General features: G+C 42.2%; 1 protein-coding gene across 1 annotated transcript; it reads right to left on the bottom strand.

Moving 5' to 3' along the window:
* Positions 1-1,311: 1,311 nt before the first annotated feature.
* Positions 1,312-15,129, bottom strand: LOC125508997 (protein ENHANCED DOWNY MILDEW 2). The gene is made up of 19 exons (XM_048673824.2): positions 14,882-15,129; positions 14,352-14,772; positions 14,173-14,269; positions 13,150-13,197; positions 12,903-13,060; positions 11,467-11,563; positions 11,280-11,375; positions 10,442-10,689; positions 10,282-10,362; positions 9,786-10,202; positions 8,123-8,267; positions 7,930-8,031; positions 7,336-7,428; positions 5,874-5,915; positions 5,108-5,218; positions 3,737-3,808; positions 3,532-3,650; positions 3,345-3,408; positions 1,312-3,250 (listed from the first exon to the last, which is right to left on the bottom strand). The coding sequence occupies exons 2-19, from the start codon at positions 14,768-14,770 to the stop codon at positions 1,577-1,579; spliced, it is 4,083 nt and encodes a 1,360-aa protein (XP_048529781.2). The 5' UTR covers positions 14,771-14,772; positions 14,882-15,129; the 3' UTR covers positions 1,312-1,576.
* Between the last annotated feature and the right edge of the window lie 2,725 nt (positions 15,130-17,854).

Here is a 17,854-nt window from a genome sequence, read left to right as displayed (position 1 = left end):
GACAAAAGGGAGGATGAAAATGAAGATGGTAGGGTCAAGGCTCGCCATCTGACGGTTTGGCCCTCGGGCTGCGCACCAGAGCGGCCACATGGATGCACACTGCTCAGCTAGGACCGATGAAAGTCAACGCACATGGTCGTCCTTTCCTCTGTCTTCCCGTTACATAACGCCATCTCACGTCCAAAGCACCTAGCAACTCCGGCGGCCTGCATGGCAGCGCCGCCGCAGCACCAGCATGCAACACTCCCGCTTGCAACATGTCGCAGCACGACGGTGCTGGCAGCACCGGCTCGCAACAACATCACCCGTCATAGCAACTCCGTCTGCCTCGCAGCACGGCGGCGCCGTCGCAGCACCCACTCATAGCTTGTCGATGACTGTCGTAGCACTGGCACGACGGCATTGTCGGAGCATCACTAGAGCAGCCTGAAAACACCGTTGCAGCAGTTGAGCTGCCAGCGCAGCACTGGCTCACACCACGACAACGCCATCGCAGCATCGCCGGAGCAGCCCGAGCCACCGTTCGCAGCAGTTCAGCCGCCGTCACTGAGATGTCGTTGCAGCACGGCAGCGCCACCGCAGCATCGCTGGAGCGGTCTGAGCCACCGCCGCAGCTGAGATCCCGTTGCAGCATCGCTGGGTTGTTGTCGCAGCCTTGCAGTGGGCTCGCAGCAGCCGGACCAGCCTCGTAGCGCCCTCGCATCACTTGAAAAAGAGAGCTAATGAAGGCCATCCATGGTGGATGAGATCCCCACGGGATGGAAGAGAAGATGGGGAGAAAACGGTTTGACCAGGAAGACTGAGGACGTGTGGCTGAAAAGATATCCCACGAAAGGCTAGACAGAGGTTATATCGGTGGTGGGGTCCAGGGGACGCGTGGCAGTCAGAGGAGACAGCTGCGTGAAGGAGCGTTCGCATCCGGATGAGACTGGTTGTAACGAGGAGTATCATATTATGATACTAGTGTATGATACTATCTTTATAATGCATAGTATCATATATTAATATCAATGTGGTACTTTATTTATTATTATGCATGACACAAAGTAGCATAACATTAATTATGATACAGTATCATGATATGATACTCCACCTTCTCTATCTTCATTTAATGCTACAACATCTCATTAAAATTTTCTAGTTGGCATGCATGATACTAGATATCTTCATTTAATGCTACAACATCTCATCAAAATTTTCTAGTTGACATGCATGATACTAGCTATGATACTACCACTACGACCAGCCTGAAACCAAGCAGTGGGCCAGGGTGCCATGAAATACCCTCACACGGTCTCTGACCATACAGGCTATATCATACAGGCTATATTGTATTGCAAGGTATGATCTTTCCCACCTCCTGTACAATCCGCACCAGCAAAGGAACGCATGAAACAGGGCGCAAAATAGAGATTTTCACATAACAGGTATCACAGCATTGGCAAGGACTAAACAGCGAGTCATCATCTGCATACCTTTCATTCGTGACAACCTAATTACAGAAGTCACTTTGAACAGGTCGGGTCAGAAAGAATTAAAACTGCATGGCTAGGGTAACTTGAAGAAGCTTCAGTAATCAAATATGAGGCGGCCCTCTGCCAGAAGGATCTGGCCCTCTGTAGGGGTACTGTGGAGGCATGTCCCTTCCATATCCAGGCACATCATGAACACCTCGCATTGCGTAGTTCGTTTCATCGAGGGGTGGAGCATATCTGTCCATTACCAAGCTTCTTCCTGGTGCATTTGCACCCAAGTAACCAGGAGCGTAGCTGTCCATGACTGACGGTCCAGATCCACTTGAACCCGAGAACCCTGGACTGTACTTGTCTATGACTGAGCTCCGTGGAGTTGTACTCAATAGCCCATAAGACGGCGAAGTTAAAGATCGCGGGTCATATCTTGCACCTGAAGAAACAATCTGGTCATATCTAGCACCTGAAGAACCAATCTGGTCATATCTAGCACCTGAAGAACCAAGGGAGTAAAGACTGGTCTGAAGGTGATCATCCTGCCTCCTGGAGAAGCTGCCACCATTTCCCTGACCTTGCGGACTGCACGCGTCCCCAGCTCGGCCAGGGGCATACCTTTTGGTCATCTCTTCAATGCTAGAGTTGTACGCACTTGACCTATCATCAGCACCCGTGTAAAAAGTGGGGTCATTCCTCTCTCCAATTGCATCCTTGCGCCCATCACTGTTTGCCAAATAACTTCCCTGATAAGTAGTAGCGCTGTTGAATGTAGAGACGCGAGGTTCTTTCACATGATACTTCATATTACTATCGCGGTGCGCTGTCGTATAACCAGAGGGTTGTTCAGTTGGTATAAATGGGGAATTGCTTCTGGATCTGTGATGAGCAGTGCTGTTTTCAAGGGATGATGGCATACTCATGTCTGAACTCCCTTTCGATTCCTTTACACGAGCATTAGTTCCATTGCTCTGTCCATGGTGCATACCCCTTTTACTTGGAATAGCTCTTGTCTCCTCATAGGCAACTTCCACTTGCTTTTCTGGAGGCAGGCTGTCTGCCTCGTCAGGGATCCTTTTCCTGCTCCTGTCATCAGAGCTCTTGCTTCCATCCCTGCTATTCTGTTTCCCTGGTCGGGAAATTTGTTGAGAGGTAGCTTCAGCTTGTTTCTTCAGGGGGTGGTTACCTGATAGATTAGCTTCTTTTTCTTCTCTGGGCCTAGCTTGCTTCTTCACCGTGAAGTTGGCCTTTCTGGCTGCTTTCTCTTCTCCAAGTCTATCTTGTTTCTTCACAAGGTGGTCATCTGATGGACTAACCTCTCCGACAGAGCATGCCGCCTTATGCCTTCTCTCTTCTGCTTTTCCTGATGGACTATCCTCTCTGAAATCACATGTAGCCTTCTCTCTAGTCTCTTTAGCTTTTCCTGATCTAGCATTTTGTTTACTCTTAGGTTCAGCTTTTCTCCGTGCAGGTACATTATCTGATAGATTGACCTCTCTTGGGTGGCATGAGGTATTTCCTATATTCTCCTTTTCTTTCCCTGATCTTGAATTAAGCACATCAGAAGATTCAGCTTCTTTCTTCGCAGGGCCGTCATCTGACAAATTACCCTGTTCAACACGGCGAGTGATTTTCCCCACACTTGTGTGATTATGCATCTTGGCTACTTCCTTATGCTTTTTTGTCCAATCAGAACGACTCCACAAATAGAGGGGTGGTGCAGATGCATTCCACCCTTGAACTATTTTGTCATTCACATCGAGAGAACCAGGCAAATAAAACGACTGCCAATTCAAAGAAATATATTAGGCAAAACAAGAAGGGAATAAACTACGCTCAAAGGTCAATAAGATTTATTGAAGTTCTTAAGCCCTTTACCTTCCCAGCAAGACAGTTACTATCCTCCCAAACCAAATCATAAGGTGTCTTCTTTTGATCTAACCTGGCAATACCAGAAAATGAGGAGAGCATGAACAGAGTCCAAAGAAAGTGTGAAAAAGAGATGTCAATATAACAATCTTAACAATTCAACACAAAGTTTAACAGAAAGGAATATGGTGGTTACCTTTTAGTTTCTTTTGGGACAATTAGTATAACAAGCTTGGGCTTAAAAGACAATGCTTTGTCGATAAATTTGTTCGCCAGAGCTGCTTTGACTCCAAAAGGAGGATTAAGCCCCATTATCTAATCAAGTATTAATAGATGTTAACCAGCAGTAGGAATTATTTTGTACTCCAGAACAACTAGTATCTGTGTCGCATAAAGTATACCAGTCGGCTTCCGCCAGGCAGTTCGTCTGGCTGCACAGTCATCCAATCCCTCCTTTCAAAGCAAAAGCTATTCTGGGAAGGGCATAAATATTGGGAGTAAGCATGAAAGTGGGAAAGCAATTGGAACTCCAGTAAGGGCACTTTCAGGCCATGGAATAAACAGATCACAGTAGGTAAGTCCTAATGCATTTACTTCAGGAGCTCTATTTGATGGGAAGGTTTACAAGTCGTTAAATCTTGACTGTTGGGGTACACCGACTAGTTGCTACTCCCTCCATAAACAAATATAAGGTGTTTTAGACATTTCAATATGGACTACATACGGACTGAAATGAGTGAACAAACACACTAAAATGCGTCTATACACATCCGAATCAGAAAAAAGTTAGAACGTCTTGTATTTGTTTACGGAGGGAGTACTAGTTAAGGTTAGTCGTGAATAATCCTACCATCAGCTACAAATACTAGACTATACAATACTGCACCAAAATAACTTGATACTGTGCGGGATCCGTGGGTGCCTCAGAGTCAGCGGCTATGGCTGCAATTGGATCACCTCCATGCAGCTGAGCCATGGGACCTGCAGAAACCAATGTTACATAGTATTGCATTAGTTGAACTTGCTAGTTGGTAGAAATCATAGAATCAAAGAAGCACAGGAATATTTGCTAGTGTAAAACATCTGCAGATCTAATTATCCAAGTATGTCTCACGCTAAAACCAGCAGTAGTGTTGTAAACATCAACAAACAGTCTAATTCTAAAAGAAATCTGCGGTATAACGCTAGTACACGCATTAGGAATGAAAGCAGGTACTACACTAGCTAACAAAGCAACAGGCCAGAGCATAGCCTACAGAACAGAGCATGACGGGAGATGGAAGAGGAGATGAAAAGAAAGAACAGAGGAGTCACCTGCAAAGGCCGAAGGCGGAGATGGGCTGACGGTTCCAACGAGCTGGGGCAATAACCAGTGGCCATGACACTGCTGTGTGGTTAGTGTGATGCTCATCCCTCTCTTTGCCTGGCAGCGTGTGGTGTAGTGGCCTCAAATTGCCTCTCAACACATAGTATATATATCTCAAAAACTGGCAGTGGGCCTTAAGTCGCACTACCAGGCAGATTCAATTAGCCACCGCAAATCGTCGACTAGTCACCCAGTCATGCAAGTACCCATTCTAGTCAAGTGGTCCACTGGCCCAGGTTACGATTTGCCAATCATAGATTAAACAAAGACTAGTTGTCTAATTTTAAACCAATTATCAGGAACAAAGCAACAAAGTACCAGAGGATAAATAAACCAAGGATTTTATGTTCCCAAAGAAAATTAAACAAGGACTGTGCTATCAACTCAAAAGGACTCGGTAGTTTACCTGTGGTTGGATAAGATCATAATTCTTGAAATAACACTTCTTGTCAACTTCATCAAGTTTTTCTTTCATCAATCGACTGAAATCATTTGCGCCACAGCAGAAATCCACTATCTTCAAGTTCAACAGAATTCAAGATATATCAAAGGCATGATGCAAATACAATGAATCGGTGATACTGTGTGTGGCGGCTATGATAAAATGAAAATAGCATTTTTACAAGGACAGTACGGGAGATCCCTACTGGTAAAATCGTATTAATATGCAATAGATCCACATAATCCAAAGCTAAACAAAGACGGATAAAAGCCAGAAGCCCTCCTAAAAACTAAACTAAAATAACCTGCCATGATTTAAAAAATGGGTACTTCATACAGCTCAAGAATAGGCTGTAACTTAGTACAAAACCTCGATTCTACTCCTGGTAGTTAAGCTCTTTTTTGTACTATTTGTTGAGATTGGTTATCACAGCAAACATTATCATAAATTTTCGTTACCGTCATTAGTGAGCACTGAGCAGAGACCTAACATGCTGTAAAACATCTTTTTCATTATCATTCATTAGTGAGCACTGAGCAGACCTACAGTATGTAACATACTGTAAAACATCATTCTGATTATCGTTCATTCATGAGCACTCAGTAGGGATAGCATATGCAATGGTGGGTTACACATATTTAGCCTTTTTAAAATAACTAGAACACTGCTTCAATAGAGGGCATAATCAATGACACAAGTATGTGCCTCATGTACTAGAGAGAGAATATACCGTATCACCAGGTTCCACATACCAATGAAGTTTATCAACAATCTGTAACATATCAATGAAGTTTATCAACAATCTGCTAATGAGGTGTAATTGTATAGAATTATAAGTAAATTATTCAGTAGAGAGAAATAACAAACATCAGGTAGAAAAAGAGAAATAACAAACAAATAGGTAGTTTGAAGCACTCAGCGGGATGAATGGGAGCAATCAGTCAGATTCTATGATTTCCTTTCCAAAAATATTCATGATCCTTTAATAGCTCTTGGCCAGAAATTTCCCAAGGTGATTTCCAGCTGGCCAATCTTTTCTGGTTCCAACTCACGAGAGAAACATTTGGATCATGCACAAGAAATATGTCTGTTCCAATATAAAGGGGAGATCAAAAGGTGACAATTAGACCATGGAGCTGGCCCTTTTTTGTTCTAAAATCAAAGAGGGTGAAAAGCTCCTGATGTTGGTTTCTTGCTCCCTGGTCTATGGAGCAAAAAAAATCTGGCAGAAAGAGCTTCTCGGTGAAGTGCATTCAAGTAAGAATTTCAAGAGAGGATATTATTGTCAACCAAAAGGTCAAATTGACAAGTGGGCAGAAATCCCACAAAGTAAGCTAAGATTAAAAAAAACAGACCATAACATCAGACAGGCACCACAAAAAAGAAATTAATTGGAGCTTGGTCTTCGACATAGCTTTTAGCGTGTGATAGGGGAAAAGATCAATGCGTACGGGGAGGAGGGGGTGAGTTGCTGGCACGTGGTGGAGGGGAGGGAAAAACGATCAAAAACCTTTCAGTTCTTGATACCATGTTAAGAGGAATAGCAACTTAATCTATATATAAACTAGGAATCTGAAAATACAGAAGGAAATACATGAGACCTGGTACAAATACAAATATCTTTCTAACAGTGGAAACTAGAAACCTCCTCGTCTCTCTAAAGGTACTTAAAGTTTTTTGGTTTGAGACTAACTTTGCCAAAGGTTGCCACACCTAAGATGAGGCAAGTTTAACTAATTTAGGTGTGTTTTGTTCAATCCATACCTAGGTAAGATGCATTTTCCCACACCAGGGCCCCACATCATATACACTTAGTGTGGCAAGATTCCCTTAGGGCTTGCCAACTTGTGGCTCCATTTTTACTGAACTAACCTTAGGATAGTTTGAGAAGAAATGTGTGGCAAAGTGTGGCATTACTAGGCCTAGAAACAAACAGCCCCTAAGCAAGGTTGTCAGAACCGTGATTTTTCTGAATCGGATCGGAGCTCCAATGGTAGGATCGCATATAGTAGAATCTTAACTATCAGAATCGTAAAAATGTAGATTCTACTAACCAAAATCGTAGAATCAGAGCGGTTAGTTTGGATCATAAAGTCGTAGAATCGTGATTCTGACAACCTTGACCTAAGGCTTTATATAAAACTCGTTAATGTTTCATGCTGTGTCAACATAATTTCTGGATAAGAATGTACCTCAACAAGCTTGTCCACCTTTGTGAAATGTCGACCAAAAGAACTGTAGCGTGATCCATAAATGAAAGGTGAAATATATACTCTGAGCCTAGTCTGGAACAAGAAAAACAATCTAAAGTTAGAAATCAATTGGCTACCATAACATTGCAAGGCAAATGTTCTGCCCAACATCACAGTATGCTCAGGAAATAAATGGCTCATTCCCGCCAACAACTCAAGGAGAAACGCTAAGATGAAGACGGGGTAAAAGTGCCATTGCGGCTTTCATAGATCATGAGAAGATTGACATATTTTTACTATAACTAATAATCGGTTAACTCAAGTGTTGGAACTGACGTGATTAAAACAAAGTATACCGACTTCAGAGGATAACACCAAAGAAATATTATAACGGCATTAACAAAAACTATCAAAGTACCACTTGAAGCATAATTATGAACAGATGCATCATAATTATCAAAGTATACTGACAGTGAATCTTCTTCACGCACGGAAAGAGCGTGCCATAAATCTCATAGGAATGATATATTTATGCAAGTTTCTACAAAAACAACAGTATATGGAAAGATAAATATATGATTAGAATATACATACATGCCACTTTGTTAGCTGCTTCAAAACTTGAGGTTCACACACTGCTTTCGCCTCATTAACATTACCTCCATTACCAAGCGCTTTTAGAGCTGCTCCTACAGCCTAAAAAGCCCATCATTCAGAAAATGTTGAACAAATAATAACTAGTATGAAAGTTGCATTTCCTGCTGGAAATACTGAACAGTGAATGGACCTGAACAGAACGCTCAAGCTTGCCCGTCGCAACAATCTTATCAGTTTGCCTGCCAGCGTATACATGAGTTGAGGGCACAAGGCACCTGCTTGATATATCTTTTAGTGTCAAGGAAGAGCCTTCTTTCTCTACCAAAGCAATTACCCTGCAAGTAAGATTGAGAATATATCAGGTGGTACCATGACTCCATGAGGACTCTAAAGTCTAAAATGTAAATAATGTTTGATCAACTTATGCTTTGCACATCCGTGTCAATAAAACTGAACGAAAAAGGCTAAACACAGGACGCAAGAAGATAATTGTAGCAAGATAAACAAGTAAGCTTTTAGGCCCTGGTCAGGTCCAGGAGAACTACATTTCCATGTGTGTTTGGTTTTAGAGTCAGGCATTCTGGTAAGTTTCCTTAGTGTTTTGTATGAGCCCAAGTCTACCTTACCAAAGATTTGGCTAGCCAAAACTTTGGCCAAGGTTTTTCTTGCCTATGGCTTGGCCAATATTGCCAACAAAACTGCACTAGAGTAGAAGTGGGCACGCCAGAAAACTGCAACCATCCAAAACAAAGGCCATTTTTTTTTGCCATTGACATAAAATATGTAGGGTACATTTTGGACACAAACCAAGCATACACTTATACTACCTCCGTCCATGTTTATAAGACCCAGCAACCAGATCTCTAGTACCAAGGCATTTGTCTTTCTAATTAAGTATTGCTTTAATTAGCCCAAAAGCTTCCATGCTTTCTCTCTCACCTCCCAGCCTCCCCCAATGAATAGAACGCATGCAAGACTCCCGCAGCCTATTTCTCTCACCTCCCTGCACGTCCTTCTCTCACCACCGTGCATGCGCCAATGGATTGCATGCATGCGGCAGCCTATTTCTTTTTCTAACTTGCATGCACATGCAGCTAGGGCTGCAAGAAAAGCTCGAGGCTCGTGAGCCGATCGAGATCAACTCGTTTTTTAACTCGACTCGTGATCGACTTGAAAAGAAAACAAGCTGAGTTTGAACACTTTATGTAGCTCCACCGAGAATCGAGCCGATCTTGAGCCAATGTTGGCTCGCTCGATTTTAGCTCGTTAGCTCGACAGAATGTCATTATGTTAAATGATCATGCCATATAATAAATAGAAATAAGATAATTTATTACCATATATGTTGTCCATAATTTTTCTCCATTTTATTTACCAACAAACATGAAAACTTAATTAAGTGCAGAGAAGATTTAGGCCTAATTATGGCACGTGGTCGACTAGTTAAATATCCTATAATTTTGGCAAAGATTCCCAGCATATTCACCTTAATTTTTTTGTTTTTCATCCATAGATTTATAATTTTTACCATCTCATTTAGCTCGAAACTAGCTCGAGATCGACTCGAGATCGTTACAAGCTGAGCACGAGTCATGTTCTACAACTCGATCATGAGCTTCACTCAGTTTGAGCTCGCTCGAATTTTCATATGAGTTGAGCTGAGGCAACTCCAACTCGCTCGAGCTCGACTCATTTGCAGCCCTACATGCAGCCTAGTAAATCCGGACAGGGCAGGTTGGCCAAAGGGCCCTTTAAATCCGGACAGAGGTAGTAGTACGTAGTACAATTAGCACATGGTCATGTATGGGTGTGTAGTGACTGGAGTCCTCAAGTAATTATATCAAGTGACTAACCTCTTCTCTGTTTCACTGTCCACCCTAGGAAATGAACTCTGGGGCAAGCTCCCCATAGTAGATAAGGATGAAGTTGCCAAGTATTTTTCCTGCTCATTTGCACGTCTTGAACTGCTTGCAGAAGTATCTTTGACCTTTGGTTTTTTCTTCTCAGGCTTGTCAACAAATTGCTCCGATGAACTCTTCACAGCAAATTTTCTGGCATGTTCTTCTTGCACCCGAACCTTGACTGGCAGCTTTGCAGCTTTAATTGAAGGTTGGTCAGGAAATGATTCATCAAAATCTCTCTTTCTCTTGTTAATCAACACCTTGTTTTTTCTCTTTAGGTAATCTGCTGGTTTTACAATTTTTGGAATACCAGGAAACTTTATATGATTCCTGACAGGTGTCTCAATGTCACTATCTATCTCATGGTCCCTGAACAGTTTACGACAAGTCAGTATATGAACAATGTAGACAGCATTTAACAAATATAAGTGAAGAAGTTACTACATACAAACAGTAGATCAAAATTCTTTTTGAAAGGTCCCAGGCTCGTGTAACAATGTCCTCGTCGCTATCTTCAAAGGGTATTTCTCTGAAATATCTCGAGTATGAGAAGAACAGAAGAGACCACATATGGATTAAGAAATTTAGAAAAAGAAAGGCAGCAGCACCTTGGCAAACATTTTCTATGATATGACTTTGGACAGCGTCTGCAAACAGCAAACTGCAATTGTTCTTGTGATCTATCCTCCAAGCCTTTACAGTGAAAACACCAATGAATGGGGCACGTAAATGAAGATCCACCTATTATCTTGTTCTCCTTTTCTAAGGCTTCAACCTTGTTGTTAGGATGAAGTTTTCTTGCAACACATTTGGGGTGGTAAAAGTACCCACATGTAGCATTGTTACAAAGAAACACCTAAAGAATAATATCATAATTAGCAAAACTGCATAATCATAAAGCACTGAATAAAATATGATTCACATTGATACTTAAGTAGATGCACTTCCTAACAGCTAGAACGATGCAATTACTCCATCCGAAGCGCTGAAATACGGTCATAGTTACACTTTAATTACCTAACCATTAGTTATTGGCTTATTGCAATAGCCAAATTTTACAGATAAAATGGTATTAAATGCCCCTAGTACGTAACTGCTAGAACAACTAAACTATTTCATAACATTCAGAATATCTACTTTATGAAATGTCAACTAGATGCTCTTTCATAGTACTACTCCTAGTTCTGCATTCCTAGGTAATGCTGGCTGTATAGTGGTTGAAAGCCTAAAACTGCAAATAACAATTGCAGCTTTAAAGTCATGTAACAGCAAGATTAATGCATAATAAGTACTCCCCTCTGTCCCAAAATATACGAGCATAGTGTCAAAAATGATCTTATATTTTGGGATGGAGTAATTAAGTGTTGCCGATCAGCGCCGAAAATCACTTTATTGTTAATGAACAGTGAAACCAGAGTGAAAAAAGTTAAAACAATGGCAATGTACCTTAGCAGTTGGTCCATCCGAAGGCTCTAATACTCCACAAATAAAGCACTGGTGTTGCTTATACTCACAGTTCTTGCACAGAAAAGTTTTCATTGCCTAAAACACATTGAAAGAGAAAAGTCAATAAAAAAACAGAAGCAAGTTCAAATTTCATGCTATCTTTACCACTCGGAATTTCAAAAGCTACCTCAACTTCTGCCTCAGTGAACCCAAGGGTATCACAATACGAATCTTCGCCTGTGCCTATTTTGGCATGGAAGGACCTCATACATGGGCCATCACACCTACAATAGAATAATACAGCAAACAGAACACGGAGAAGTATTAGAATATTGACACTAAATGACTACTTACAAATGACCATAGAAACTTTTACATGACAGTGATGAAATGAGAAGAATCAATAACTGAAAATGTTCTTGGGCAAACGTTGCAGTCTTAAGAAAGGAAGAACATAGTGGCACACATTCTATGCTCATGACCTGGATTTGATATAAACATCATGAGGCACACACTACATGCAGGCAAGGTGTGATGATGTCGACTAGCATCTGGATGAGCTATGAGCCACCATTTAACAAGGGAATGTAGTTTTATATTTAAAGAAAGTTTACAGCTTATTGGAGGTGATGGCTTATAAAAAGTAACCTGTTAAGTCCATGGAGTACAGTCTAGCAGCTCCACAACCGAAAAATATTTAGAAGGAAAAGGAGGCTATAGCCTTGTTGCCTAATAGTCTTAACACGACTCCTTGGTCATGGCTCAAATACCACAACTGCCAATGTAATGTTTGACACTTTTGTCTCTAAATAAATATACTCCCTCCGGTCCTTTTTAGTCTGCATATAAGTTTTGTCCGAAGTCAAAGTATCTCTAGTTCTCTACTTTGACCAAACTTATAGAAAAAGTATCAACACTCACAATACCAAATCAATATTGTTAGATTCATTGTGAAATGTAGTTTCATAGTATATATATTTGGTATTGTAGATGTTGATATTTTTTAATATAAATTTGGCCGAACTTTATAGAGTTTGACTTGACACAAATCTAATACGCGGAGCAAACAGGACCGGGGGGAGTACAAAATTAATTGTAAAATAGGAACTTGTTGTGCAATCAAATCTTACTTATGTCAGCAAAAGTTGAGCCAGCATGGTAATCAGTAATTGATCTAGCAATGTGCCCTCATGATTCTAACCATGGGTATCAATTAGTCCTTGTTAGGTTATTACTAAAATAAATACTTAGTTGCTAACTTGCTATAGCTAAAAATTCTAACCATGGGTATTTGTCCTGGTTAGTTTCACTGTGTGTACCACTTAATAAATCAATTATTGTGATAGCACCAAATCCTGTTCATCTACCCCGCTTTCTGTAGCTACAGCTTCATAATTGAACTTATACAATCAGATATAATCATTTCAGCCCGTTTCCGTTCCTGGGCATGATACAACCAAGTATTCATAAATCTAAGAACTAGGGCTAATACATGCAGTCAAATATCTTGCTTGTGTAAGCTCAACTGAAGACATGAGCAACTAAATACTAATTAAACTTCAAGCTGACTATGGATAGGAAATTTTAGGTCACCAACTCATCCTATAGAAGATTTGCACCTACCCTAACAAGTCTCCTCCATTGTCACATATGGCACAAGTAAAATCAAACAAATCATCCTCCTCTTCATCAGATTCAGAATTTCCATCAGAAACCATATCCTCTATCTCCTCATCAGAGGCAATAAATGACTGCTTCATTTCAATATTATCTGACTCAACCTAGTTGAAATGATAATAAGAAAAATGGTTAACTTCATGATGAGTTTCCTGCCAAAAGAAATCGAGAGAATTCATAGTCCCACACATACCTCGCTAATTTGCGTCTTAGATCCTTCTTCAATAAATGCTCGCAAAACCTGTGATAACATTCATCATAAGAGATATAAGAATATTGGCACTCAAGAGTAATATTTTGTTTATTAGAACCAGCCAAGAGTTATACAATCAGTAAAGTTATTTAGAGTTGACAAGGAATACGGCTAGGACTATGTATGAAAATGAAGCAGAAACTGATGGAATTGAGTGTTATTACATTTGTTTCCGTACTTTTTTAGCAGAAGCAAATACGGAAATCTCATAAACAAATACGGAAGAAGCAAATAGAGTCAGAAATGAATACAGAGCGAATATGATGCAGACACAGATACAAAGGTGCATGCCCCCCCCCCCCCCCCTGAAGCATGCAAAAAAAAAAGCTAAGCATGAAGCAGCAGCTACAGCCTATAGCCGAATCAACAACAACCTGGCCATATGTTGGGCCAAATCTCTATGAGCTATCGAGGTGGGCTACATACAAACACAGAAATTTCTGCATTTATGGTTGCCAAAATTTTAGTTCCGTGGGTGTTCTGCCGGAAAACACTGCTCCATACCACAGAAAATCCATTTCTGTTTCCAGATTTGCACTCTGTTCCCTTTTTTCCCAGAACGGAGAGAAAGATCCCTACCATCCACCCATACCGTTCCATTCATATATCTATGACCCAACTGATATGCTTGATTGCTAATCAAAATAAGACCAAATTGGTTTTTACATAAAGGAATTCCTGGGGCAATATAACAAATTGAAAGGAAACAGGTGGCTAAACAGGCTCATCAGTTCAAGCATCATGTCAAGGGAACTAGTAATGATCAAGAAGAATGAAGCATTCAATTTAAAAAGAAAAATGAACAGAGCGTTTATTTCAAATTGGAGAAGTATTGCAACATAAGGCAGCTCAAACACCAAAGGGCTAATCATGTAGTGAAGCCCTCAGATTTGTATTGTGGACAATCTTATTCTTATCAGTTATCAAGCACAGTTGTCCATATGAGGAGCAGAAAATGTGTACCTGTGATTTTGCTAAGTTCAAATCTTTCTCAGCAAACAGCTTCAATAGGGAACGGTGGTTCCTGAAATCGTCCTTGGAGGGTCTAAGGTCAAACTTGCTGAAAATATGGCAAGGGCTCTGTAAATATCATAGTTTTAATCATTTGAGAGAAAAGAGCAGAGAGTGCATGGGTGGATTACTCAAAAACTTTGCGAAGATGACTCCACATGTTCTTCTCAGGCTCCTCAGGTTTTCTTCTGAGGAAGTGAAGCATCCGCACTGTGATGAAAATTGTTCGGAACTCTTCTTCGTAGCTGTTCCTGGGCTTGGCGAGATTTATCCAGCTGCCTTCCACGGACAGCACGGCGATCAGGGGCTGCTTGCCTTCAAGCCCCAGCTTCCAGGCAACCACATGCGTGTAAACTGTGATGCCAGAGTCAGCGACTCCCCGCAAGAAGATGTTCTGTTTGCATTGAGTGGCCTCATCCGTGCCTTGCTCGAACCGAATCGGCAAGGCTGAGAGACAGATGGGGTTCTTCTCCGCATCGACGAAGAAGTAATCCGCCACCACATTGAACTGCGGGTCCGAGTCATCTTCGTCGTCGGACATCATCATCATGGCTACCGGAAAGAGGAGAGAATCCGGGGGAGAAAAGGTCAGTACGGTGGCAACGCCGCTACCTCTCTCGGGCTAAGATTCTGCGAGTAAGCGAGTTAGTGGCGACCGAACCTGCAGCCGCCGCGACGGGGGCCGGGAGAACGGCCCGCCCCGCCTCCGCGCACGCCTCGCCGGTAGCCGCCGGACGCTAGGGCCTAGGGCTTTTCGTCCCTCTTGCTCCCCGCGCGTGCGTGAGGTCGGTGAGGGTGAGAGGTCGCCGCCGACCGCTAGGGCATAGGGTTTTCTCTCCCCCTCCCCCTCGTCAGGTGCGCTACTCTGTTGGTGGTTCTTCGTGCGTGCGCGAGGCCGGTGAGTGGTGAGGGGGCGATACCTCTTCTGGTACCTTCCTGGTTCTGGAAGCTCGGCCTCGTGGGCTTCGGTTGCCGGCAAGGCCCACTGCAAATCCTAGGGTTCAACCCTGAACAAGCTAACAAGAAAAGAAAAGTGCCCAGATTCAAAAAAAAAAAGGTGCCCTAAAAAAGAGGGGGCACCTATATCGACAGTAACTAATTGAGGAGCACTCGTTTCGCGAGCCTCCCCAAGGGTCATTTGAGGTGGGCTGAAAGCGCGTCAGCCACATGTCAGACTCTTGGCGCTTCCTTCGATTTTTTTTTTCACACGTGTTTTCAGCTTTTTAGATAGGTTTTTTTTCAGGTTTTCTGCTTTCCACTGGTCTTTCTTAGCTTTTGGGCAAAAAAATTGTGCGAAAAAATGTGTTTTCTATATATTTTTTTTCCTTCCGCGAGAGGCACAGCCGTGCCCTCGGAAACAGAAAAAACACATTTTCTTTTGTTTCTTTTCATGAGAGGCACGGTTTTGCTTTCATGAAAGGCATGGTCGTGCCTTTCGGAAACGAAAAAAACACGTTTTCTTTTTTACCTTTCGTGAGAGGCACGGATTTGCTTTACATGAGAGGAACGGTCGTGCCTCTTGAAAACGAAAAAAACGCGTTTTTTTCTTCCGCGAGTGTTATGTTATGATCCAAATCCAACTATAAAGATAAAGGCTAACTTTTGAAGAGCGAGCGGAGCAAGGCCATCGCTGGTATGCTTGGGCCAAAGCGATCAGTATTGACCTAGGTCACCTGTGTTACATATATTCTTTGTAAGTCGCCGCACGAGAGGAGTTGATCAGTTGTAAATCCCCGACGCTTGTAATCTCCCTCGATATAGTGAAGATTTGTTGGCTGGCGCCCCGTGGTCTTTTCCCTTCGTGTTAGAGGGTTTTTCGATGTTAAATGTCGTGTCACCTGCTTGTTTTTGTTCTTCATCGTGTTGCTTTGCTCGTCTTATCTCTAACAAGTGGCATCAAAGCCTTGTTTCTGTCTAGGGTTTCGACGACACGGCATTGATGAAGTTCGATCTTCTGCTGCTGGACTACGACACGAGGTTTTCCTTGTGGCAAGTGAAGATGCGAGCAGTGTTGGCGCATCCCGATCTGGATGAGGCGCTAGATGGCTTCGGTGGAAAAAGAACTGAAGGCATGGACCAATGATGAGAAGCGCAGAGATTGTAAGGCTATGTCTTTTATTCATCTTCATCTATCTAACGATATTTTGCAAGAAGTGTTGGAGAAGAAAGCTGCAGCAGCCCTTTGGCTCGAACTGGAGTCGATCTGCATGTCAAAGGATCTGACCAGTAAGATGCACATGAAGATGAAATTGTTCACGCATAAGTTGCAAGAAGGTTGTTCGATGTTGAACCACTTATCGATCTTTGAGGAGATCGTTTCTGACTTACTAATGTAGGGTGGAACCCTAGAGGGAGATAATTTCACACTTGGAGGGGGAAAAGAGCAAACAAGAGAAGAACACAAGATGAACACTCAAATAGACATGATCCAATCACACTAAATCCACATACACAAAGAGGAGATACAAGGATCCAAATCCAACACAAGTAAGTGACAAAAGGGTAGCTAGTTCATCCCAATCCTTGAAGGAGAGAGGTCTTGAATCCTAGATGGATCTTTCCACAAGGGGGTCTTGAAACCACTAGGGGATCTTCACACATGGAGGTCTTGAACTCATGTGAGTGGTAGTGGATGTGCAAAACTCAATCTCTAGATATGAGCTATCACTTTGCTAACCCTAAAACGTAGGTAGGAAACGAGTAAATATAGTCTAGGGGAGTGAAGGGGTACATGGGCCTCGGCCCGAGTCGTGTACACATGCAAGGGCCTGATACATCCATTTTGCATCATTTTTTCCTACTGTTATTTATAATGCTTTTAATCATTATAACACTTTGTGATGCAATTCTAATGCCTTTTCTCTCTTAATTTGCAAGATTCACATGAAGAGGGAGATTGTCGGCAACTGAAATTCTAGACCTCTAAAAGCTATATAAGAGATACATATCTTGCACAACTCCAAATGAGTTGAAATTTCATGAAGAATTATTTTGGAATATGTGTAAAATACTAGAGAAAGGAAATACAAGAGGGGACCCACAAGGGACATGGGCGCGGCCAACCCCCTGGGCACCCATGCTGCTTGTGGGGCCCTGGCTGGGCTCCGAGGCCCATCTTCTCCTAGATGATGCCATTTTCCCTAGAAAAAATCAAGAGAAGACTTTCAGGACAAAGTGTCGCCATCTCGAGGCGGAACCTAGGCAGGAGCACTTTTGCTCTCCTGCGGAGCGATTCCGCCGGAGACACTTCCCTCCGAGAGGGGGAAACCGAAGCCATCGACATCACCAATGATCCTCTCATCGTGGAAGGGCCAATCTTCATCAACATATTCACCGACACCATCTCATCTCAAACCTTAGTTCATCTCTTGTATTCAATCTTTGTCTCAAAACCTCAACGTGATACATGTGGGTCGCTAGTAGTGTTGATTACATCATGTAGTTGATGCTAGTTGGTTTATTTGGTGGAAGATTATATGTTCATATCCTTGATGCTATTCAATACCCCTCTGATCTTGGACATGAATATGATTTGTGAGTAGTTACTTTTGTTCTTGAGGACATGGGAGAAGTCTTGTCATAAGTAAACATGTGAATTTGAGTTTGATATTTTGATGATATGTATGTTGTGATT

Source organism: Triticum urartu, chromosome 5A (assembly GCF_056163025.1).
Source record: "Triticum urartu cultivar PI428250 chromosome 5A, HENAU_Tu73, whole genome shotgun sequence".
Classification (NCBI taxonomy): Eukaryota; Viridiplantae; Streptophyta; class Magnoliopsida; order Poales; family Poaceae; genus Triticum; species Triticum urartu.
The sequence above is the reverse complement of the archived record's forward strand: the minus strand, read 5'-3'. Positions and strand labels throughout refer to the sequence as shown.